The sequence below is a fragment of the Rhea pennata genome, chromosome 3 (assembly GCF_028389875.1).
Source record: "Rhea pennata isolate bPtePen1 chromosome 3, bPtePen1.pri, whole genome shotgun sequence".
In the NCBI taxonomy this organism is placed as follows: domain Eukaryota; kingdom Metazoa; phylum Chordata; class Aves; order Rheiformes; family Rheidae; genus Rhea; species Rhea pennata.
In genome coordinates this window covers 59,071,437-59,098,026 of record NC_084665.1, presented here as the reverse complement: position 1 = coordinate 59,098,026, position 26,590 = coordinate 59,071,437, and the positions used below count along the sequence as shown (strand labels likewise).

The 26,590-nt window shown below is 37.5% G+C and overlaps 1 protein-coding gene across 1 annotated transcript in view; it reads left to right on the top strand.

The window, feature by feature from the left end:
- RGS17 (regulator of G protein signaling 17) overlaps positions 1-26,590 on the top strand; it is a 74,607-nt gene that overhangs the window by 37,178 nt on the left and 10,839 nt on the right. Inside the window, exon 2 of the mRNA XM_062573733.1 lies at positions 10,149-10,292. Within this exon, the coding sequence (XP_062429717.1) occupies positions 10,174-10,292 (119 nt within the window). The 5' untranslated portion in view covers positions 10,149-10,173. The remainder of the gene's footprint in view (positions 1-10,148; positions 10,293-26,590) is intronic.

Below are 26,590 nucleotides of genomic sequence, written 5' to 3'. Positions count from 1 at the left end.
AGAAGAGAGAAAATCAAAGGCGATTGTGGAGTGTAGTAGAAAGTGTCAAATACTGATGGGCTATACAAATCCTGGGGAAACTCTTGAAAACCCTCAATTAAGTACTAAGGAATAAGTCAGAAGAAATGAGACAAATGTGTTTCCCAGCAGTAGTATGGCAGTGAATGGGTGGAGACAATAACAAGGGGGAAGCAAGAACCTTGGCCCTAGCAGTGCACTACCAAAGGTCAAGGATATTACCACTATGGTTCAAAAGGTTAACATCGTGGGAGTTGGCATATCCCTTGCACAGTGTAGACACTAGCTTCTTCTACCACCCCTTAAGTCAGCAAGCACAGCATTTACTAGAGGAGCAGAAATAGCAGATGAAAATCTACAGCAGCTTGCTAGGAGTTTGACAGAATTATCATAGCTTGTAGGAAGGAAGAAGAGATTCCACACTGACTTAGGAAGAGGCACAGAGATCTGACCTGTGTGTATACAGTTGGAGTGCTTTCTGTGAAAAGTAACTATTGCTTCAGTTCTACTGTCACGAAGTTCATAGACACTGTCAAGCAAGCAAAGCATGATATCTGGGCAATCCGTCCCCTTGCCTTTACTAGTGGAAGCAGCTGTTGCAGTATGTTCTCCTCCTCTCTTGTTTCTAGATCAAGCCTAGCCAAATGTTGCTACTTACACTAACCTTTTCTGACTATCCCAAACTGTCCAGAAAGACTCTGCCTTCCTAAATCTATTTCTCCCTCATTGCACCTTCTGCTCCTCTCCTTCCTCTTTCTTACCCTGTTAATCAAGTACCTTTTTCCTGCAATACTGGTCTCCTGATTTTGTTTACTTTACCTTTTTTTGGTACTTTTGAGGGTGGCTGAGGGAAGGAAGACTAGAGTGCACACAGATGCTCTTGGAGGATACCTCAGAAATCAGTCAGAAACACAGTGAACTTAAAATCAGCATGATAATCAAATCTTCACTCACTTCAAAAGGCCTTTATAACAAAAGGCTACTCCTGTCCAGAGCTGGGACTTCTACTTCTGGTGTAAATCTGAAAAAAGAAAGTGCCTCAGAAGCAGAGGATTCAAGCCTTCATTTTACAGTGGAGTATGTAGATTCTGTCACTTCAGAAAGTAAAATCATGTGAAAGGTCGTTTCAGAAAATCTGTTTTACACCAGAACAATTTTCCTAATACTTTCCTTTGCTTTTCAATCTGTAGTAGCACGTGCACATTAAATGAAATTTGTGTGCATTTCTATAATTAAATGCTGTAGTCATTTATGCAAATTTGCTGCCATTTCCACAGCTGGAAATTTGCCAGTGAGGCCTTATGTGCAGTGAAAGCAGTTCACCAACATTAAAGCTTGTTCTGATTCTTGCATTGCACATGCAAATCTTTTTCCCTTATGTTAGCTGCAAAGTCTTGCACTGGCCTTATTCTTATGATTTTTCTTAAATTTCTGCTGAAATTGCACAGAATCTGTGCAGTTCGCAAGATCATAACTCAAAACAAGATTTGACTTTTCACACAGAAAACTGGCTTTGAACACAGAAAAGCTTATTTAGAAGCTACAACACTGACAACTACAGTAAAACTTTCTGTGCTGCTCTCAAGAGTCTTCTGAGTGTCCTCTTTATGGGGAATGTCATGGACTTTTAACAAACATTTCTTTAATTTTCCAGCAATATGTCAAGCTTTGTATTTCCCCCAATGAGGAAAACAGCTTTTCAGCTATGTCCAGAATAGTGCATCATGTGTCTAAGTCAGCTGCAACCATGCTAGCCACAATCAATAGACAGATTACTGTAGCAAAAAATGGGATTCTCAAATGTTTTTCAAATATATACAAATAAAAACCAGTATGTTTGAAAAAGATAAAAGGTTTCCTGATGAGTTTTACTTTTTGCTTTTTATAAAATTTTCCTAAAGGCTGTAAAGTGCTCTTAATCATAATTTTAGTACAGCTCCTTAAAAACCTCATGCAGGCAACCCAAACTTTTCAATAATATATTACTGTCAGGTTTAATGTTTTGTTAGTGAACAGTAATGTCTGATTTAGAAGTACGAATCCATATCTACTTGATAATGTAGAGACTTAAGCAGGGTTTCCTAAGGATACTCAGTTCACCATAAAATAATAAAAAGAAATTTCAGACATTCTTTATGAGCACACAGGCTGTCTGGCAAAATCAAAAAAAATAATATCGCTGTTACACAAGGTAAGGTTTTGGTAATGTTCGGCCAAATTGCACAGTTTCAAGTTACATGATCATTCACAGGGCAGTGTCTAATAAAACACTTAATGTCTGTGCGCTTTCTGCTAAAAGTGGTAGTGTTTGTTCTGAAAGGCTTTAGAAAGAGTCGAATGTCTGCAGATTAGAAGACTGGACAGGAGAAAGGTATAGGTGCAGAAGAAACGTACATGTCCTGAAGCTCTTTGTTGAGTTGCAGTAACTAATAGAAGAGCAAGAAGTTTTGCTGTAGATACTCAAGTCTCCAATCCCCCAAAAGAAAAATTCAGTGGGTGCAATAACTTGTTCTCTGAGCCAAAAAGTATTCAAACAATAAAACTGCAAAGGTTACTACCAACAGGAAGTCTGCCTTCTATACAAGCAGAGTAATGGAATGTAGGCAGTGGGGTGTCTTAAGTGCTTCAAGCTATTTAATAGAGAAATAAATTGCTTCCATGGTATGATTCTACCTGCGTGGTAATCAGAACAGGACTATCACAGTAAAAAGCAGTGGCTCATACAGCTTGATATAGCTGTCAGCTAGGCTTTTAAAATTAAAAGATCTAATGTATGCATGACCTTTTTTGGCTGAATTCAGAGACTGTACTGGCCTGGATGGTCCTTCAATATCAGGTATTCATGTATTATAAAAAAAAGTTTCTGCTTTGCTTTTTAATTCAGATATTCAGAGCTTCTCATTTGTCTCAAAAATCTGTTCAAAACTGAATTAAGTAAATCTGTTAAAATTTATAGTTAAAATTCAAATACTAGCATGACTTCTATTAACCAGAATGTTTTTTAAAAAAAAAATTGCCTTTTGCATTGCTGTTTCCTTCCAAAACTCAGATTCTTAACAATGCAATCAGTCCAGACTTTCCATACTGCTGCAATTAATTGAATTTTTCCATGTAGACTATATTTAAAGCAATTAAGGCACAATTAAGTTCTATTGTTACCAATAGTTTCCAATTGTTCTGCAATAGACTACAGACAGGTTGAAATAAGTAAATGGAGCCATTAGGAGAGCAAAGGTAGCTCACCTAATTACACTTCTGGTAGACTCATTCTTCTCTATTACCTTACAGGAATTCATTTCAGAAATATTGAATGGCTGTCATGACTCAGTGGCATAAGAAAGAATGTACCCATATCAAGATTTCTCTTGTATAGACAGACCATGAATGTATTTTGTAGAGTATGAATGTCATTGCTCTTTAATAAAAATTTTGAAGGTGGTCAGCAGGCCTTAAAAGGGTGCCCTTGGCACCCTTGATTTCACTACTTACTCAGTGTTGCCAGGAATTTATGGAAATCTTAAAAGTTCACAGGCATTTGATAAAATCTCTTGATCTATCTTCATTTGCTCTGTACACATTCCCTTAACACATTCCTTTAGATTAATGAAGTCATCACAAGTAAGACTGACATTGTGCTTGGGCTGTCATTGCCTTCCCAGAGCAGCACAAGTAGCTGTGAGACAGTTTAACTGGCAAGTGCATCCAAGCTGCATTGCACTGTTCTAGTACACCAATAAATCTGTCTTTAAAGGAAAAAATGGTTTTAAAACTGATAGTATATGACAGATTATTGGAAATAACACATTATGGCATTCTCAGAGGGTTTCTGCTTAGTGTCTTGTGTTAAAAAGCTGTCTTATATGTTAAAAATCCAATAAAGCACCTAACTCCAATGGAAAAGGTAAGATTTCAGGGACATTTCTGTCACTAACTTCTGCTCTTGACTGTTTTAGGCAACTCCCTGCACAGGGAAGGGCCGAGAATCTCAATTTTAATAACAACCAGTCAAAACCCTGTAAAGCTCACTCTAGTTATCCCATAGCAACCCATTTAAAAAATCAAGGAAGCGTTATTATAACTCTGTTCTTACTAATGCCCAGATTTTCCAAATGTCTGGAAAATCTAAAACGATGGACGGCTTGACTCCTGAGTGAGGCCATGAACAGCATACAAAGCTTCCTCATTGTATGTTTATTTCATACAACAAAGTCTGAATGGGGTTTTAAATGATTAGTGTTTACCTTAATGCTGAGGGCGTGAAGGATTTCAACATCCCTAAACTTAAAAAAAAAAAAAAAAAAAAAAAAAAAAAAAAAAAAAAGCAAGCTTGTTAGGATTCCATGTATCTAGTGAATGGCAGTCAAGACTGAGAAGACATGAAGTAAGGTTATGAGAGATCAATAGAGCCACATCTAGGGCTGGTATAAACTCGTATAAGCTTTCAGTTTATGTTAGCTTCACAGTTGAGGCTTTGGTCCTTTATGGGCAACTTTAAAGGAAGCAAAACAATACAGAAGAACTGATCACCCAAATAAAGTATTTTAACGGCTGCATTTATTTCCTGCAGAGTAAATCACCCTTGATATCTTTAAGTCATTGACTGCTCCTTTCTGATACAAGGTGATTTTCTCTCCTATTGCAGAAGTTTGAAAAAAGACAGATTGCTTTAACTGATTCTGCTCTGATTCTGCTCTGAAAGCTAAGTCATTATGTATCCTACCTGCAACAATAGAAATAATGCCACTTGCCTTCTGTAGGAAAAAAAATGCATGTTTATCTGCACCCTCTTATATGATAGCCTTCTTTCAAAACAGACGTTTGGTAATAGCTCCAGAAGATACAACAAAAAATTCTCAACTCCTATTGGAATCTCAAGATACTTCTCTGGCCTCCCAGTGCCTGAGTTGCCCCAGGGAATGTCCTCTTGATCCTGAGAGGGGAACAGAAATACTTACATGGGGAGTGGGAAGCTCCTGAACTAGCAAGAGACTTTACCAGAAGCAAAGTCCAGGTAATTTCTGGGCCAGTTATGTCAGGCTTTTGAGGCTAGGGAAAAAAAAAATCAAAAAAACAAAAAAACAAAAAAACAAAAAAAAAAAACAAAAGTGGTCTTGCTTCATCAGAGGACAGACATCAGTAGAATCACTGAAGTGATGTAGCCTGTGTTTTGTGCCATGTCCAGCAGCCTGGGAATTTCTGGAGAAAAGTTTCTAAAACCTAAGCACAAATCCTGTCGGGAGCAGAGGAACAGGGAGGTGGAACAGCTTGGAAATTACCTTTTTTTCTTCTAGAGGCAAGTGCGTGGAGTTTGAAATGGCTATAGTCAACATTCAGTAGGACTGCTCCAATATAAGTGTAATAAACCAAACATTTCTTCCCTCAGTTATTTCTTTCTGCGCTCTCTTTCCAAGATACTCCTCTGTGCACAAGGGGATTTCTCTGATAATTACTCCGGAGTACCCAGCGGAATAAGTGGTAATTACACTGTCTAAACATAGAAATAGAATCCTTTATGCTATGAGTTCCATAACTGACAGTAAGCCTTACTCCAAATTTCTAAGGATTTTCATAAGGGCTTTCAGTTTTCGTATTCCTGTAGTATTACAAAATTGAAGATACACACAGAGCAGTATGAACTTTCTTGCTTTGCAGCTTATATGAAATACTTATCTCTTAACAAATGTAATAAACAGTTGCTGTATCTACCATGAGTTTCCTTTCCTCAGCTGCAGAGTGAGACAGCAGATGTTCTGCAAGATGAAATCCTTCCATGATTACAGGATTGCTCACAGAGCCGTAATACCTACCCACCCCCAAGAGAATGAGTCAGACAAGCAAATAGAATATTATTCTTATTTCCTACCAGCACAAATAGAAATCATAACACTGTTAGTAAACCCAAATGAAGGGAAAGAACCAGATGCAAAATTGGCAGAAGGACCTTAAACCTGTGGTGTGATTGTCTGAGACATCATCTAGAATACCAAGGATATTACTTCTGTTGGAAAAAGACCAACTCCTTCACCACTCAGTATTACTGCCAAGCTAAAAGATCTCAGGAAGACTAAAAACATGCAAAATGCTAAAGGGCAAACTCAGATCTTGGCAGTAGTAGGTACAGCTTGTACCACCATCCTAGAAGGTCTGCTCAATGTCAGTTCACAATATTCTACTCCTTCATAGCTATGTACTAACTTTTACACTTAGTTCCAGCAAAATAATTTTATCAGACTGACTTGCTGAATTAAAGATTCTAAAATTTTTTGTCATACCTTGGACCAAGACACCAAATACAAATCCTCTGTCTACAGTTCAGGCCCTAAATACATCCAAGAGTTAATATTATCCTGCTCCTACACCCTAAATAATTTCATGGAATCAATGAGAGTTTTGCAAGGACAGTGTCTGATATCTGCAAATGAAACATGAAATCCAATCAAAGTAAGCATGGAACTAAAATTACCACACACCATACTTCAGCTTCAGTAAACATATTTTTGTTTTGCACCACAGGATGTATACTTTGTATTTCTCGTAGACTTCAGCTTAGAAGATTCTCCATTGAATTTAATGCTAGCAAAAGAAAAGGACTGGTAACTTTGACTTCAACCAATGGTTAAGCCAGATGAGTGATCATTGTTCACATATTTACTGCAAACAACATCTCATTTCTTGGATTTTCAGTCTTGTACTTTTTTTGAGTAAGTTGCCCATCATGCTAAACTAGATAACGGTTTGCATACAGCTAGATTCACACTAACCGGTTTCAGTTGTGGAAAAAGGCAGAATATGGACCCACAACAGATTATATAGAGCTCTGTCCCACTGTGCCAATAAGATCTTTGCTCGCTATCTTGGGAAGATAAGTATAGTTCCACCACACGGCATGTGTGTTCTATCCATACTATCAACTCATTTCAAAACATAAGTCCCTATAGTGCTATTCTAGCATCATATTAAATATAAATGTATTTTCACCTCAATTAGCCAAACATTGCATTAAGACTAGATGCAAACTATCCCCACAAATAAGTAAACAGTTTTTTTTTCTCCCCATCAAGTATAGCCTAGATAAATATAACTACACCTGCAATTAAGGATTGTTCTTTTCTTCCTCCTCCAAAGAATACATTGCCAGGAAAGGAATGGGCTAAGTCCCTCCGTATACTCCAGAGCACAGCCAGAGCACACAAAAGGGAGTAGTGCCACTCTGAAGACTGGATAGCCTGTAGGCTCCAGCATCCTTGAAGGAAACCATGCTCCTGAAATGCTCTACAGTGCAGACCAACGTTCCCCACAGCTCCTTTTGATGTATATTCTATGCTGCCAGACTTGCAAACCTCTGAAATGGTTGGCCATTGCTGTCCAAGACAAAAGGTGCACGGCCAGGAGATTTGGAGTGGTAAAAGTTTTTGGGCAGGGCTGAGGATGACGTGGACTGCTCCAGTGAAATCATGCCTCTGACTGCCCCAGGATATGCACTGTGCTCTGTGTTGAGAATTGCAGCAAGAAATTTTACCTTCACACAGCTGAGCAACTCCCATCACCTTCATCATCACTTCATGCCAGTTTAAGCAGGAACCGAAAAAAGTATCCCTGCTCTCCCCTCTCCTGCCTGTACATTCCAGAGCCAACCAGACTGGGATTTGAACCCAGCTAAAACCTATTTCTTTTTTTAATCCTCTGGATTAGTTTTAAATGATGTCAGTTCGCTTATCCAATTCACCAAGTACCTGCACAGATGCTGCTGCCAGCAGAGCAGAGGCAGGGCAGTGCAGGTATGGGAATGGGTGGCTGTGGACTGTCGGGGGAGAAAAGAGAGAGAATCATTTCTTTGAGGTACAGTGACAGCTTACACTGGCTTAAAGCTATTGTGAAACTACAACGAAGTCACCAAAGGTCTTCATTATATCTGTATGTATGACCATTATCCTGCCACATTATATTTACAGTACAACAGATTCTAGCCTTTTTTTAATAATGGTAATAGTACATTTTATAGATGTAGCTAAAATAGTGCAAGAAATGCATGGTTTTAGGATACTCAGGTGGAACCCATAGGTTGTTTTCATTCTGTAAAATTCAACAGACAGCATAACAGCTCAGTGTTTCCTGAAATACTAAAATTCTGGTTCTACAAACACCTAAATATGAGTAAGCTCACTGGTTTCTGAGACTGTTAAATTTTGTGGTTACGTACAAATGTTTCTAGAATCTCTGTCTGTCACAGCAGCAATAGCCGGGGACAATAGCTGGCTTCGAAACCTTTACCCACAGTCACGGCACCTGCTGAAGCAAGTACCATTCACAGCATGACACAGCTATCTATGAAATAATTTAACCGCATCAAGCATAGTCAGCAAAGTGCAGGACTGTAATTTGGAGAAAGTGACTCCACACTGTCACTGTTCGAGCTATGCACTGTGCTGCAGTGCTTTTCCTTTCTCTTGCAAAAATAAGGGCGTTCTCTCAGCTATGTCAAAGTATCCAGTGTTAACCACATGTGTTTACAGTTTATAGAAAAATGAATATTTTAATTTTTTTTAAGAAGGCATTTTAATCTTCAAGAGTTCAGCAAATACTGTGAAAAGTAGTATCAGCAACATTGTTAGGTGCCCTCATCACAGGTAATTAACTTCCGAAAGCCTCGCTGAGCTACCGCAGCTACTGCAGGAAGTGGTGGGGGATGAGTCCCCTTAAATCTAGATCATTCCACTTAAAACGAGCATAAAATGGTTGATCGTTCTTTAACTTGATCAAACACTTCAGAAACTGATTCTGTTCAGTGAGTGTGTATACTGAAGAAACCAGAAAAGTTAGCTAGCCACACAAGAAGCTGAAATGATCATTGACCCTGATATTTGCAGCATGAATTTGAGTGCTGAAGCTTAATATTCTTGTTATATGTGGTTGCGCATAAACTATGTATGAAGATACTGTTACAGGAGAAGAGCTTCAGGAGTTTTAAAGGCTACGTAAATCCAAACTTTCACAGCTGCAGCTTGAATGCATATCAGCTGGGTACAACTGTCTCTCTGGTATCGGTGTATTTAGTATCCAGGTTGCAAATGAACCAGAGCCTGCCTTTCCTCAGCACTCCTGGCAGCAGCGTGATGCCCAGGAGGGTGCGGAGCAGAGGGCATGCTGCACACTAGGCCCTTTTCTACCCACTGGGCTGCTTTCCACTACAAGCTGTTTAGACATTTTTCAAAGGCAAAAGTCCTAAATTCATTTTAATTTACATATGCTTGTAATAATCGTTACTCTGGGAAACTGGAAGTTTTTGTACAAAGGAGATGTGCACCATTAGAAGAATCCTGACTTCTAAACCTTCCTAAATAACTTAGCAATGAATGCTTTTCTTCTTCTGAGAACTTTAAGTAATGCATAGAATATTACTTTCAGCTGCATATTGAAAGTTCTTGGAAAAACAAAAATTCTTGGCCTAATAAAATCTAGGAAAGACTGGCAATGAGCAAAAGAAAATCAGCTGTGGCCAGAAAATAGTCCCAAAATATTTTGGAATCACATATTTATTATTCCTTGAATTTACAGAAAATAACTCTCAAGTAACATAACTCCCCGTTACGATATTTATGATAATCTTGGCTCAATGCTAGCATACAGCAATTATTGGCCCTGACTTTTATATCTCTTAATTCAGTTTCATTGGTCCAACATTGACCAGTGAAGTCACTACTTACTTAAAGTAAAAAGATCACTTTCCAGCTCATATTTAAAGTGCATAACCACTTGCTATATTTGTAGTGCAATGGAAAAAGCTCTGATAGTCATATGGTAATTAACAACTCAGTCTCTACCAAGTGCTACACAAGCTGTGGAGCTTGCTGTTCAGAAGGGTAATAAACAGTTCTTTTAGTCCAGTCAAAGTGATAAGAATAGCTGTGATTCTAAGGCACTGTGGCATAAGCTTGTCACTAAATGTGGTCTTCCAGAGACTGTTTTGACCACAATAGAACTATTATTTAGCCAGCACAGTCACTGGTCATGTGCTTTTGTTGCCATAAACTGGGAGAATTAGTGGAATTAGAGATTACTGTAGAAATGTGAATGTACTTTATGATTGTCTGTAGTAATTCTGTACATCTCTTATGTCTGTGTTCTTATAGCCGCTTGGGCACTGAAGTAGCTGAAATGAGAAAGAGGCAGCAGCCACAAAACGAAGGAACATCAGCTGTGTCTCAAGCACCTGGAAACCAAAGGCCCAACAACACATGTTGCTTTTGTTGGTGCTGTTGCTGCAGCTGCTCATGGTATGTCATGTAGTCTGCTTGGTTCCGTATGCGACGCAGGTAAACAGCGAGAATGGAAAGGGCCAGCCACTGGGAAAATGCAAACTTCTGGGAGACGATTTCTCCCAAGAGGCACATTTTCACATTTCAAACGAAAACTTTTCTAAACGTTCCCTGATTTGGTTGGGCATATTGTGATGAGGAAGAGGAAAGAATGGCAAATTCAAGCTATCTTTGCCTTACTTAAACCATAACCAAATGAGAAAATTTAATTCATAAAAATAATATATGTGGATGAAAGATTTGATATTGAACATTTTATATTTTGCATTCAAAGTATTTTTCCCACTTTTTTTTTTTTTTTTTTTTTTTTTTTTGCTGTTCCCTGCCTTCAGGAGGGAGAGAGAGAAATGATCATAAATATGAATATATGGTCACTCATTTTATTACTTAGTTGTTAAGTAAGATGCATGCTGCAAATCTGAGATCATAAGCGTTAAATTCCATATCATCTTTTAATTGGTAAAGCATAATTTTAGTGGAAAACAGGCTAGAGAACTGTGGCTACTTGTCTCTTCCTAAACAAAGAGTTGCTTTGGAAAGTTAAAGAATTTAAAATGCTTTCAGAAATAAATTCTGAATTTTTAAATTCTCATCATCTTGAGAGCCAGGAAGTCTTTACTTCTTATTTTAATAAACACAAGTAGTGTTGAAAAGTACTGTTCAGAGTATTACTGCTCAGAGTCTCTGTGTCCAGTTACATACACAGTTAGGTCTTTTTGGAGTGACCACTCTTGTATACATTTGTATTACTTTCTACTTGAATCAGCCATTTGGCCTCAATCTAAAATTGAACACCGTTTGCCCTCAATATATCTAGAAATACACATCAGCCTGTATGCACCAAACACCAGAAGGAGCAGCTTTTTCCGTTATTCTGCCTTGCCACATCCTGGAGGCATAAGTAGCACCAGGATGGACCTGCTGGATCTGTTGCTTCCAATTTCACCTGGAGGCAGAGGATATTTGGAAGAAGGATGAGTGAGTGGTCATGATTCCACAAAGACACTTTGCAATGTGTTCATTCCATGCAGAAAAGGAAAGTGTCTTAAATGGAAAGAGAAGGGAGTTTTGGGGTTTCTTTGGGTTTTTTTTTTGTTTTTTGTTTTTTGTTTGTTTGTTTGTTTGTTTGTTTTTTGCCACTGCTGACTTCTGCTTTGTGAAAAGGGCATTAAGTAGAGCAGCTATCCTATTACAGACTAAAGGTCCATTTAGCTCTGTATCTTAGCTTTGGATGTGACCTGTAGCAGATGCTACAAAGAAAGGATAAAATAACTGGGCATCCATATCCTAGTCCTTCCCTCAGCAATACTTCTCACAACTTCTGGCAATCTGCAGCTTAGGGATTTCCTGACCCAGAAGTTATATCTGTGTGTTTTATACAAGCCCTTGATGGAATTTTCACTCATTAATATGCCTGACCATTTTATGAAGTGACTTCCTGAACTCACCTAAACTTTTGGCATCTAGTTTCCCATAGCAATAAATTATATAACTTAATTGTGCACTTTTTGAAATATTACTCCCTTTTATTTGTTTTAAACTACTATCTGAGAATTTCATTTGATGCTTTCTTATTCTTTTGATTGTGAGGAACAGCAAATAACTTTTCCAAGAACGACCATCTTTTTTTTATAAAGCTCTCTCATATGCCCTTTCAGTTGTGCTTTCTTCCACAGTCTCATCTATTTAATCTCTGTTAGACAGAAACTGATCCAGACCCTGGTTTATCCTCACCACTCTTCTGTCTATCTACCTACCTTGTATTTATCTATTTTCCTTGCCTACTGTACTACCTCCAGTTTGAGATGTGTAACCAGACTGTTGCAGTAGTCAAGACTTGGGTGCATTGTGGGCTTATACAGTGGCATACCAATGTTTTCTGTTTTCTCTTGATTTTTTACCAATTTCTAGCATTCTGCTTGCATTTTAACCATATCTGAGATGATATTTTCATATCCATCATGACTGCAAGATCTCTTTACTGCGTGGAAATAAAGCCCATCATTGTGCATGAATAGCTAGGGTTGTTTTTTTCCCTTGCATACTAGAACATGAATGCCCGTAAAAGTATCAGTCTAATTTATAAAACTTAAAGATTTTATTTTTTAAGTATACCATAGCTCAAGAGCACTTATTTGACAAATATATTCTGTTTTGAAGCTTTAAAAGGTTCTGTGATTCTGGGAGTGCCTCCACAGTGATATGCAATACCACTATATGCTTGTACAGCCTAGGCCAATTTAATCTATATTTGAGCAATTATTGCTTTAAAATGTAGGATGCTCCTTCAGCTGCTTTAGTAATTGTTTTTTACTGTTTATATCCTGGCATTGTGGTGTTGAATAAGGTGTAGAGAGGTTATTGTCGTTGTTATTGTTGTTGTTGTCTTGGTAGATTAGACTGAGCATAGAGAAATCACATCTATTTAAGTATTTTCATGTATTAAGTTAGAAACCTGGGTCAAAGGGGGTAGTGACATTATTTGTATCCTCTAAAATCAAAAATACAGAACAGATTATCTAATAAGTCTCTGAGCTCTGTCTTTTGTGATTGTATAGTTGAAGCTCCAAGTGATGGAGGAGAGATGGGACCAAACTTTGAAAAAGTCAATATAACACCTTTCAGAATCTGAGTTAATTTATAATTTGTTCTGATGCCAAATTTGTCTGGCAAATTTAAACTGTCTAGGTGAAATACAAATTACTGCTCTTGCCTCAATTGTTGACACTAAAAAAATTACAAAATAATTTTTAAAATCTACATAATAAACTTGTCCAGTCACTCATTATATAGATGATTCTAGGCAGATAATTCTCTAGGGCCTTATAATAGTAAGGCATATTAGATAATCGTATTGACTCCTCTGGCCTTAGTGTAATTACTTGCTTTCCCTAGTTTTGTAAGTTTTTGTGTTTGGAGTAGCATAATTTTCTCACAAACACCTCTTTGGAAAAGTTGCTCACTTCATTAATGGTGAGGATAGTGCTTTAACTGCCAGTATCAAGATTAGCAGACTTTTTTTCTGTTCTTCTACAAGCCTGTGTGATTGTAGACAACTCTTATATCACTAACTTCTCAGGGCCTCAGCTTCCTCACTACTCTCAGAAAAAAAAGACCTACAGCTTGCTTATCTTGAAAGATGGGGTTATGTAGCTTTTAACAGAAACTATCACTTCTATCTGTTTGAAGAGCTAGTTCATTGTTCATTGTTCATATCTCTAAACAATGCATTACAATTCTAAAAATATTTTTTGTGAATCCTATGATGTTTGTTTACTTTTGCTCTACCTTTTGTTAAAAATCAGAATAGGCATTAATTCTTCTGTTTGCATAACAGCACAGGCAAATATTCACACTTTTGTTTGGGGAAACAGTACCTTGACTAATAGAGACTTATTAGCAGCAACAGGTGGTATCCAAAACTTATTCAATAAATCCTAATATAAAGATTTTTTTCTCTGATAATTCCTTCTTAAAGGTAAAAAAAAAAAAAAAAAAAAAAAAAAAAAAAAAAAAGTTTTGAAGCATGTTTCCACCAGCACAGATGATTTTAAGGACCATTAACTGCTCAGCTTACAAGGACAAAGCAGAGCTGACTACCAAGGTTTGCTCAAATTGGAAGAAGTGAAGAATAAACTGCCTCCTTAAGTTGGCCATTTTTTTTGGAATAAGTATGGCCTAGATGTTGTCCATCTAGCTTAGGCCCTGAAATGGTGCCGAAGCATCAGTATCCAAGGAAGCAGTCCTCCTTTGCGGAGAAAAGTGTTTCCCCACAGGAAAAGCTTGTCTGCCTGCTTCAGAGGTGGATAAGATCTCCCTCCAGAGGTCTTCTAAAGCATCTTCCTCTCTCTGTTGATCAGATACAGCTCTTAGGTGCTTACCTCAGGAAGACTGCTTCACTAACACGTGTAACATTTAGGCACAAGTCAGGTGCCTAAGGTGCCAGACTGAATTTCTATTCCATATCTTAGACTCCCACAAAACATCACTCTCATAGAGGACAGAAGAAAGAACTTTCTCACTAGATATAATTTAAATGATTTGAGTAGCCTGAGAATTGAAAAGCAGTAAGACTCCCAGTGTGATAGTCTTTAATTTCCTCAGTGAGAGTGTCTCCAGAGAGCTGGGCTATTAGTATTTAGCACTTTGGCTTTACCATTTTGAGATCCACCTGGAGATGCAAGAAAGGGAACATACTGTTTCATGGACTAAGGGGATCAACCTAACCACCTTCTTTAACAATCCATTAGCTCAGCTTCTGTGTAGAAATAAATCCAGTCATTCTCTGGCCTGTTAATGCAAATACTTCTAAATCACATTAAAAAAAAAAAAAAAAAAAAAAAAAAACTCTAATACAGGGAGGTTGGCTATTCTGCCAATTTTATTTTGTTTCCTTTCATGTCTCTCAAACAGTGCTGGAGAAGGATCTTTTCATCCTCTCTTCCCCTCATAAGATGCTAGAGTGTATTTTAAACCTCTGGGACACCCTAATGCCTGATAATCCCTCTTTTTTTCACTACAACCAGAAAGCTCAGAAGACATCTAACACTTGCCCTGCAGGACATCCCAGCAGCACGTGAATCTGCAAAACTTGAAAAGTCTTCCTTGGGATAGGTTAAGCTGAACACACAGCTTTACTCTGTTCTGTAACTTGGTTCACATGTCCAAGCTAGAAGGTCTTTTCCTTAAAGGGCACCATTAAATCAGCCACTGAAGACTCCCAGAGAATTCCTGCCCCGTGGAAGAGGGGAAGGTACTTGCATGTCCAGCAGCTCCAAGCTGTACCATGGACAAAAATTATGCCTGCCATTTGATTTGATGTGACCCTGCTATGACTAGTTTCCCACACCCAAGAGATTCCAGGGAAGATAGGGCGTTTGCCAGCTTGGCAGTAAACAAGAGTTGCTGTTGGCAAGAACCCTCTCCCCTCTAGTTCTTATAACTTGCCTAGGACTGCTGTGAGTGAAGTCTGAAACTTCTTCCTGCTGACCTTGTTACACAAATATTTGTCTTTATTAAAGGGAACATTTTCCTTGCACGGGGTTAGCAGTTGGCTTGGGCCTATAAAAAGATATTCCTGTCACTTGTGCCATTAATATGAGATGACAGATTTGGTCCTAAAAAGCAGTTTTAAATTATGTTAATATTTTACCTCTTATGGTGTTCAGCGTTTTCCTCATCCCAGCATACAGACAGAGATAGCATCGCTAGGGTTAATTTGTTCAGGACAGGACAGAATGTAAATTTTCTGCAGCCTGATCAGCAGCTGGCTGAAATATCTGAATTGGATATAAGTTTGCAAATGTGGGGCGTGGTGCTCTAAATGAATCTTTTTTTTTCCCTCTTCCCACCTCTCTAGTACTTTGAGATGAATAATTGTTTTCTAACACATTCAGTATTAGCTTGCCATGGAAAAAGTATGTCTAAATTTTGCATGACTCTACACAAGGTCACTCCTAGGGGCTACAGTCATGACAGTTTTATCTTATTTAACTATGGTAGAAAGTTTGGAGGGGAGAGTAACAAAGAAGGGATGGAAATAGAAAACAATTTAATGTAGTAAATTACAGCCACATGTTCTGAAATATGTGGAAAATAAAATTCATATTCTGTTTCCCATGGCTGTCCACAGCAGAACTTTTACACTAGAAGTAGACTAGAGGTAGTCTTGTATTAAAAGACTCAGTGAAGCTCCAGGTTTTTTGTAAACCTTTCTGCAGACAGAAAAAAAATCTTTATCTTTGAAACAAAAAGCACTCATTATGAAAAAACTATTTTTGGCTTTTGAGACTATTTTTTTAATTTATAGACTTTTTTTATTCTTTGCCTCCCTGAACATGTAAAACAACATATTTCAAACAGATGTACTCAGCTCTCTGCATTCTACTTTTCCAAAACATCAGACCTGGGAAAAGCAAATATGGATAAGTACGCTGGCAATTACTGTACTCTAGAGTAACATATGGAAGTACAGGGAACTGTACCATATTTTACTGAAATAGAAGCTAATATTTTTTAATATATTTAGCAGAAAAAAAGATATTCTATTCTGTGCCATTTTATGCTTTGAAGAATCTTAGAAGGTTCCTTTAATTTTTATCATTCTCAGTAACTGTAACAGAGATTGAAGATGAAAACATTCTCTCTCTTTCTTGGAGAAGAATTTATTTTAAGTGTTAGTGGGCTTAGCCAGCACAGGGCTTCATACCTGTATGGGTCAGTATCACTTGCTTTGCCCCAGGTAATCATAGTGCAATGGTCAGCACTGGTGCTTCCTTAGGAAAGCAGCTCCACTGTCTGACAGGTAAAATTTAAAGCTGGATAAAATTCACTATATTACACATGCTACAAAAAGTGGTATTCCAGAGACTCTCTCTTCAGAGCATCTTGTCTCTGAACCCGCTAATTCTACGTTTTGAGGCTGTGAGCGAAAGCTCCCTGGCAAACCCGTTCCTTTTCTCATTGCAATGCACTGTGGGGTGAGTTTGGGACAGAAACTTAAACACTTTGTCCTGAAAAACGGGCCTCTCAAGGTTTCCTTAGCTACTTAAAATAAGAAATTTAAATTCTTGGAATTTGGAAAAACAAGCAGAAGACACTCTAAAAATAAATAGCTTGTCAAGTATTTTTTTTCATACTTTGCTAAGTTATGTTAACAATACTTATTAAATAATACTCAAGGAAAGCATTTCTTTTCCCTTTAAAGCAAAAGGGATGATCTTTAAAGTTAAAAAATCAGAGGGGAGAAGCCTGCCTTCCTAAGGGGTATGATATTTAGCAGACTCACTCTGCTTTATAATGCAGACAGAGCAAGGCATTTTACCGGAGTTTTGTGGATGTTTCATTCTTCAGGGCAAGATGGGGACAGGTGGCTCTGTGCATGCTTGTTTACACAACTCTCCTGGGGCATCACAGTCTGACTTGCCAATCTCTGGGCTTGGGCCCTTCTGTGACACTGTGCCAGACTGTCAATTTTAGCCTAATAATTCCTGGAAGTTTGCCCTCTCCTTGAGCCAGAATACAAATATGTCTCAGATACAATTCAACACAAGTCTAATCCCAGGACTTCAGAGGCAGCGGGCTTGACCACCTCCTGCACCTCCCCGTGAAGCAGGTATGAAATCCTGTTATTCTAAAGAGAGGAGCACATTTCTTCTACATAAATGACACTGCAAGGTGCAGAGGCATGACATGAATGGAGTCTCAGGCATACTAATTAAACGCAGTGAGCCACTCCTCTGTAATTTTTCCCGCAGCTGTTTCTAAAGAATAAGATGTGAGTGCAGGAAGTAAAAATGCTACCAGCAAGCCAAAAGAACTACAGAAATAAAATGTGCAAAAACACAGTTTAATGTAAAATCGACTAAAGGAAGTTTAGCTAAAATTAACCTGTTATAGTTCATGAGAGCCTGCCTGGGTCACTGTGGAGCCCTACTCTAAACTAAGCAGATCTCCCCTGGTCTAAAAACAGCCCAACAAACCCTGTTTCCAGCCTCATCCACAACCTCTTATCTTCCTATCTTCCTCTTATCCTCTTTACAACCTCGTGTCATCTACCTGGACAGTCCCCTGCACAGGGTCTTGCGCACTTCTGGAGCAGGTGCAGGTGCCTTACACAGCAGGAGCAGGTTTCCATGGGTCATTGCCACAGAGAAGCAACTTTGCTGTAGGTCGTTGCCTTGTGGAACATGTGAAGTAAATCAAGATTATACACTCCTCTAAGAAAAAGCAGTAAGCCATATCCTGCACATATTTTAGCAAGTTTCTGCGGAGAGGTAGTCACTAAAGTATTACTGACCTACAGCAAAATTGAGATGGAAACACTAAAGGCTGTATAGGCCAGTCCAACATACTAAGCAGCTGTTCAACATATAAAATATTTTAAGTAAAATTTTTAGCCAAGAACTCTAGTTTGAAAAAAAACTTTTGACATTATAACTTGAGCCTATCTTCATGTAAACTGATAAATGTTTCTATTTTCAGAGGTATGAGGTAGTTTTTTTCTCCCCACAACAAAACAGAAGTCTAATGTGAAAAATGGAGTAACATCTTACATTGCACCTAGTCAGTTAACTTAGTTTACGTGCCAGTGGTAGAATCATCATTAACACAAAGAAGAGCACTGGGTTTTCTGGGCCAAGCTTTACTAGTATTAGGATTTGATCCTTAATATTTTAAAGTTTGAAAGTTCATTTAATTTTGAAGAACAGATGGAGGCTCATGTATTTACTGACATTTTTATCCATCTGTGATAGCACAAGCAAGTCAGCATAAACATAATATATTAGCAAATGTTTGGTAAATGTTTCTGAAGCTTCACAAACCAAATGTGTGTCTAATATTGTTAAGATAAGAAACTTTCATCAGTCTAAAAGCAGAAGCTAACTGTAGAAAATAGGCCTATTTCAAGCAAAATATTCTGCAAAGGAAATTGGAATGCAAAGAAAGATCAGAACTGCAATCTTCCTAAATTGAAGAATAAATATATGCTCAGAGGGGATTTGGATTTACACAAGCCTCATTCTAATTCAGCCATATGTAAGATGCTGACAGTAGCTCCTTAGAAGGAGATAGCAACCTAAATCTAGTTAACTTTAGAAAATGATCTCGATTCTGCCCTGGTGCAGCATGCACAGTGTATTCAGGGACAGCTGCTCCTGAGGATACCAGGAGGAGAGAAAGCAATGACAGAATCCCCTCCACAGGGTAAAGCAGCTTGATATCTCCTCAGAGCTGCTAAAGAGATGGATTGCTTCAGGACATCAGCATCTTGGCTCCCCCCTCGCCACTCACTGCCTTTTCCCACCTGCTTGTGCCAAAGTGCTATTCAGCTTGACGCCTGTGGAACAGTGGCTGAAGAAAGATTTGTCATGTCATGACAGATTTTCTGGCACTAACACACAGTTTGGCTTGTGCTGTGGAAATCAACCAATCAATCAATCAATCAAGCCCAAGAGTGCCGAGGATATCTGAGTCCAGTTTTCACTACCGTTCGTATGATTTTCAGCTTTTAGGAGATTTGAGCCTATGACAGCTCCCCAGACAGGCTTCAGGGTTCTTCTTTTTCTTCTTCTTCTTCTTTTTTTTTTTTTTCCTTCCTTATTCCAAATTTGACAGTTATGTATTTACACCAAGAAACATTAACTTAAAAGTCTGTAGAAAGACACAAAAATATTGACATGTGTAAGAGTTCAAAACGGGTCTAGATCAAAATAAAAGCTGAAATAAGATATGTTGATAGATGGTGTCATTTTAAAGGAGCAAAGACAGCTTTGCAAATCCTCAGAATTGTATTCATCGTGGAGACTTTAATATTTATATAAATAATATAAAGACTTTAACATGAAAAAACAAACAAAAATCTTGTCCAAATTAAACACACTGGCTACATCTATACTAGTAAACTAAACAGGTTCAGGATACAGTATGGGCTCAGACAATCATCCATACTGTTAAGGTTAGCAATGTTAACTCCCTGGAAGAATTTTGGCCAGTGCCAAAGTGCACAGTTTCAGGCAATGACCTGTCACAGATGCAGAAACCCTGTTTTGCAGACGGGCTTTATGGACTTGAGCTGTGCTGTGCCAGTTAGCCTCCAGGCCAAAGAACTCTCCCAGCCCATTTTACTTGCAAGAATAAATGGAGCCTGTAACTCCAAGCTGAAAGGGAAAAAATTAGGCTACTTAAATTTGTTAGCAGCAAAATTTCCATCTTACATAGGTTTATTTTTTAAGCATGTAGCCTTTTAAATTGGTTTAATATGTCAGTTAAAACAGGAATAAATGTCCAAGACTTTCAAGAGAAAAAATGAGAGATTGTATCATGGAAATGAGTCTGCTCCTCCAGTAAATAACACTTTTAAGATGAAGATCTTCTCACTAGAAAAGTGGGTCAGATACTCATTATGTTAGGCAGAACGGCAGAGGAGACAAGAACTTGCCTAGTCACCCTCAGTAATTCCCTAGCACAAACATTTGTCTAGATGGCAACTCTGGCTCTTGTGAAGGAGCTGGTTTAGGGCCTGATACTGCCAGATGCTGAGCACCCATTATGGAGAATAATGGATACCTTCAGCTCCTTTTGATATCCATGGTGAAAGCACTTGCCACCTCAAGGCCTTGTCTAGCAGAAAATTTGAAAAACAGCAGTTAACTTCCGTCCAAACAGAGGCCTGTCTGTATTATGTACAGCCTGGGAGGGAAGTTCTCAATCAGGTTTGTTAAGCAGAAAGGCGCCGGGGGAAGATGCCCTATCTCACTTGATTTTAATTTTGGTAAATGCACACTGGTTTGATCCAGGTTAATTTGATAAGGAAAGATGTTCTTAAACATCATAGTAGGAATTATACTGTCCAAAAGTAGAAAGGCCTTTTTAACTGAAGAATTTTAAAACATCTAATAAAAAAGTGTGAATTTAGTATGAATGTTCCCATGGGTTTCTTCCCATTAAGAAACAAGTAATAGAAGGGGCAATTCTAGTCAGGCTCAATTCTTTAATCATGCTACTATTTCTACTTTTGCAAACACAGCATAATCAACAGCACTAAGGAAGAAGAGACTGGGCCTATTTATCTGAATACACTGAGATTATTAGGCTTGCTTGGAGGCTTTTTATTCATGCAATCATAATTTCAAACAATATAACTTCTATTTCTTTGAACTCTGGACAACTACCATTTTTAATTGTCTCAGATGCATGAAGGAATTGCTTGCAAAATAGCCTTAGATAGGAGTAAGGATGCTGCAGATTGTCTAGCAATTAGAAGTTTCCATTGTACAAGAAAGAAAACAAATGGTAATATTATTTTGAAGGAAGGAATGAAGCTGACAGCTAGTGACCCGTTGGGTGACCTGACAATAGAAATACACTCTTGAGTTGAATCTTGCCTCAAGAAGAAACTAGCCCTACAGTAATGAAACAAGGATAGAGTAATTCCATTAAGAATCAATGGCTGGTGAACCTACTCAAATTGCTTAGCTATAGAGAAATGACATTCTACATCTGAGAAAAAAATATCAAAATTTTGTCCTAGAGGATCTTCAAGGTTTCCACAAGTTGTAATAGCTTCTAGTGTGACTATCATTATGTAGAAGTAATATGGTCTCTTTGAAATTGAATCCAGCAGAAAAGGTATTTTCTTAAATAATAAATTTTGTGAAGGATAAAATATGTCTAAAAAAAAAAAAGAAATAAAGTTTAGGAAAGTCAGTTGCTTTAAATCAGTAGATCTTTCCTCTCTTGCACAGCTGCAACTTTTGCTCAGTAATGGTCTGAGTTCAAGGGAAGTATTATCCTTTCTTTCAGAAGTTCAAGTACAGTGCAAGTAGTTTCCATATGCCTTTGGATACCTGCTGAGCTGCAATATCTTCAGCTAGATAGATTAAATCAGGCACACAAGGGTAGCAGAGGAAAGCATTTTCAGCAAGGCTGGTCTTTCTGAAAGGCTGTTCATTCAAAGGACCCGTCTGCTTTCACATACCCTTAAGCCTACATCTACTGTCATTGCCCTTGAGAGCATTTCCCTCCTTCACCCAGGAAAAATAAGTCATTCTGAAGTGTAAATATTGTTACATTGTTTAAAATAGCCCACAAACATATGATTCAATTGCAGTCTTTCTTTAAACATGATCCTGATAAATGTATTTGACTTGGCAAAGACTAAACTCACATCTTAAGTATATGCAAATCAGTTGTGGTTATATTTGTGGGTACTTTAGAAGAATGTCCCTTTTGTCAGTGGTTTTCTAGCAGGTTGCTTTCTCCGCTACCAATCAGCTTCTAGACTTATTCTAAAAGAAGAAAGAATCACTAGAGAAGTGGCATCAAAGATCAAACCACAAGGAGCAATCTGGGATGAAAAACATACTGACACACAGATTTTGGATTCTACAGGATATTGCTTTCAAATGCTTCATGGAATCCAAAAGGAAAATGCAGAGTTAGGACAAATTCAAATGTATGTTGTCATGCAAATTTATACTGACCTCCCTCACTCTTAAGGGAAATACAGCAGGAGGATCTAGCTCATGTCTTTAAAAAGGAACGGTTAGAGTGACTGCCTCTTACGAACAGAGAAGGTTTCCAGATTTTTGATCTATTACGTTTTAAACTGTAAAAGGAGTAGAATACTGTAGATTTGCAAAAATGTTTTTAGGTACCTACTTTACTGAACACATCTCTCTGTGACTTACTTTAGCTCAGCATTCATATTTTAGTAAGGATCATCTACCTTCACAGTGGCATGTGGGATGCAGTTTAATAACCTTATATAATGAACTTACATAAACTCCAAAATCTTGGCCAAGACTTTCCATTAACAAAGAGATGATTATATTCTTAAGCACTAGATCATTGGATTCAATTCTGTTTTTACTCAAGCTGAGGCGTAGGACAACATAAGTAAGAATATCTAACTGACTAGACCTTAATAGCCTGAGATGCTCCAGATATCTTAAACTTTAATTTCCATCGATCTCCTTCTTCCTTTATTGTTCCTGGTTAAATCTGTAATGACTTTGACCAATTACACTGAGCTCAACACGGTATTAAGAAAGTAGAGCTATTGCAAAAGCAATAAGAAATTTAGCCTGGTCTCCCCCACCTTCAAAGTGTGCCAGAAACATCCAATCTCAGATTAAGCTGAGAAATTTCTTATTTTTCACAGGGAAGTTCACAATTCTGAACCACGAAGGGGCAGGTCTTATCATAAGCCTTTTAACAAAACCAAACTTCATTTCAGACTTTCAAAAGACAGGAACCTCTTCATTTGCAGTATATTTAAGTGTATTTCTTTCTGAACTTTCAAATTTCTCACAAATTTCTCTTTATTACTAGCTTCACATACTTCACATGCATTCTGTCAACTTCACTCTTCTAGACATCTCAAGACTTATTTAGGGAAGCAAGGAGACTTCAAAAAAAATCCAAGAAACAAATGCAATTTTTGTTATGTTTTAGGATTTTGATGCTTGATGCTTGCACTTCCAAGTTTTTCTCCATAACATAAAAGCATAAAAGTGATTCCAAATGAAAGGTGAAATTGTTAAGTATTTGCAGGGCTCTAAGGGATGAGGTTTTAAGAAACTTCAGAATCATGAAATTAAGAGATATAACTGCTAGATTTTCTGATTAATTATTTTCCTATTAGAAAATATCTTTTCTTGTAATCAGCAAGTTTAATGGAAAAAAATTTACTGTGGCAAAATGTAATTTTTAAGTGTTTTTTTAAGTTAAGCACTTTAATAAAGTTAATAATGTCATTTAAATAAATTATTTGATTATATTCACTAGTTATAAAATTAATTACAAAAGACTGATTAGAATACCAGTTGCTAACAATGAATAACCAAGATTTCTCTTTATTTTACTTTATAATTTGAAGATAATTGTTTTTAAAAGCATCAAAACAAATCACGAAATTTCATGAATATGAAACTTTCAGGAACATTGTTTGGTGAAAAATGTAGGGTTTAAAATCTAATACAGAATTCAATTATTTTTAACTGACAAATTTGTATGGAACACAACTCAGTTTCAATAAGCTATATTGTCTATAACACCACAGTGGAAAAGCCTGTGAAACAGCTTCTGCATCCATTCCAGGAGAGCAAAAATCAGTCCAGCAAATTTCCACCTTGAGTTCCCCATTGGCCCACAGGATTTATGGTATGCAGAAAGGTGCATATGGGAGCCAGAAGTCTGCCTGCATTTACTATTACTGGATTTCGAGCAGACACTAAGCTTTTCAGTTGAAAGCACACTCTCTGCACAAACAAGTGCCCAACCGTCTGTTACATACTGTTTCTGAGCTGTATGCTCTTCAAACAAAGAGATGGAAAAAGGCAAAAATCTGAAGTATACCAAACTTCAGCATAGCAAACTCAGTCAAGGGGAAAAAATACCACCAAGGAAAATTGGAAAGCAAGAAATTTAATGTATTCTAGCCATTGGAAGAGACCAAGCATCTGTTTTTCCCATTTGTTTAATTTTTATTTTACCTTTGTGATCTATGAGAAGACAACAAAGGCCAGTTAACATTGTCGGTTGTATGGTTACAGGCCAGAATGATGGGACAAAAATAAACACTTGTTTTTGTCTTATGTGAGCTAACGCTTACAGACTCAAGCCTCAAGTTTATAAACTCTTCTTGTAAATATATTTCTTTTTCACTCAACAGCTGAGGAGTTGTGTTTTTTCTTTTTTCTTTCTTTTTTTTTTTTTTTTTTTTTTTTTTTTTAAGAAAAACTATTTTGATTATACAGGTCTATTGCACCATCTTTTTACCTAAGGCAAAAGTAACTCTGGCATTCAGGAAACTTAGCACCACAGGTGCCTGGACATTTTGAAAGGAGTTTATAGTTTCAGCAGACACTGCCAAGTAGGCTGATTATAGCCTTATGCTAATTATTGGCTTCTCCCCAACAGACTGCTTTCCTGTGTCAGTCTACTAAAAACAAATCTCCATCACTTAGTTTCAAGTATGAGGTAATCCACTTCCTCAGAAAAGGAAGGAGCTATCTTTCACTACAATTCTAATTTCTATTCAGTTTAAAATTTTGCATCTTACATTTCTTCATGGAATTCAGTGAAGCTCTGAAAATCTTAACGCATTAAAGAATTGGCATGGGTATTAATTCCAAAAAAAAATCCCTCACATGTTTTTGATTTGTTTCTTTTTTGGAATAGTAATTCTCCAAACTAACCAGATTCTTCCAAAGAATTTAATATAGTTATATCAAAGATAGCATGTATTATGAAAAGGATGTAAAACTATCTACTAGTCTTCTATAGAGAATATGTAAGGATAGACATACCACTTGCACATCCTTAATTTGCAACTCTTAAAATGACATTCTTTCACTACTGTAGAAGGAACTGTGATTTTCTGTGTTGTCCCTGACACAAAATTATCACATTCAGCTGATTCAGATCGGACCAGATTCTGACCACTTTAAGTAAATTGTTTCCAAGGTTCTTGACCAACAGACCATGGCCTGGCTCCAAAGTTTCTTGCAGACCACCAATGCAGACATGTTGAAGATATCAAGTTTTCGATTTTTACTCCTTCATCCTTTTCTGTGGACTAATTTCAAAGCACTTATGCTGGCACTGTAGACCTCCAGGGGTCCATGCAAGCCAGGGATCTAGAATTCTTTCAGTTCCAATAATTTAGCTGAAGTTTGCTCTGCACTTACATGCTTTGCACAAGCTGGTATTACTTTAGTCAAAATGCTTTATTCTGCCTTGCTATTCTTACTCACAGGAGGGTATCTTATTTTTAAATTCTCAGATATCAGAGATAAGAGATGACAAGACATGACAAATATTTTTGTGCTCATATGGAATGTTCTATTCTAGACACTTACAATAAAAGTGAAGGAATCAAAGAGTTTGGAGAGATAGAGGGACACAAGCACTTTGTATTGAGGACGCAAGATAAAACCAACAGGTGGAAGATCTAAGGTTAGAACCCATCTGGCATTAAGTTAGAGTCTCTTGTTTCTGTTTTGCATAATGAGTATTCAATTATTTTTATCAAGTAGAATAGCATCAGCAGAGCAGCTTGAACATCACCTACCCCACAAGAGTCTCACAGTATGGGTGTTTCAAATCTCAGATGAGCACGAGAACCTACTGGTTTAAAGGAGGGCTTCTCTTCCTCCAAAATACCCTGAAAAGTATTTCCAATAGAATTTACTTGGCAGATTTGACTAATGTTTGTCAACATTTTCAGGTTAAGCGCCATATTACCTAATCCGTCAGTGGAATTTTAAAATCACAGTGAAATTTTGCTATCTTGCTCTTTTCCTTCTGCTTTGGATCTTTTTAAAAAATGCTCCACTTAAGCTACATCTGTTAAATCTACATTATTTAAGTTATAGCATTCCTGTGGCCTGCTTATACAAAAAAATGGGCTCAAGCATCAAAACAACCCTTCTTGGCCTTTAAACCTATGACCTAAAAATATTCTCTCAACTGATCTAATGACAACTAAACTTCCTAGGAGTAGGATAGGGTGAACAGTAGTCCAAGTGAGATATGCTCTTTCAGGCAGCAAATGAGTGAAAGAAACATATCAGAACAATTGTAATCCAGATGTTCTCAGCTGTACACTGATTTTAATCCAAAGAATTAAATTCTGCCTTTAGATTATGAGTATGCAATTGATTTTAGGTGACCTTCAGATTGGATTACAAAAGGTTATCGTGCTGCAGTGATGGCTAGAAGGGTCACAACCCTACTGCATTACATACACA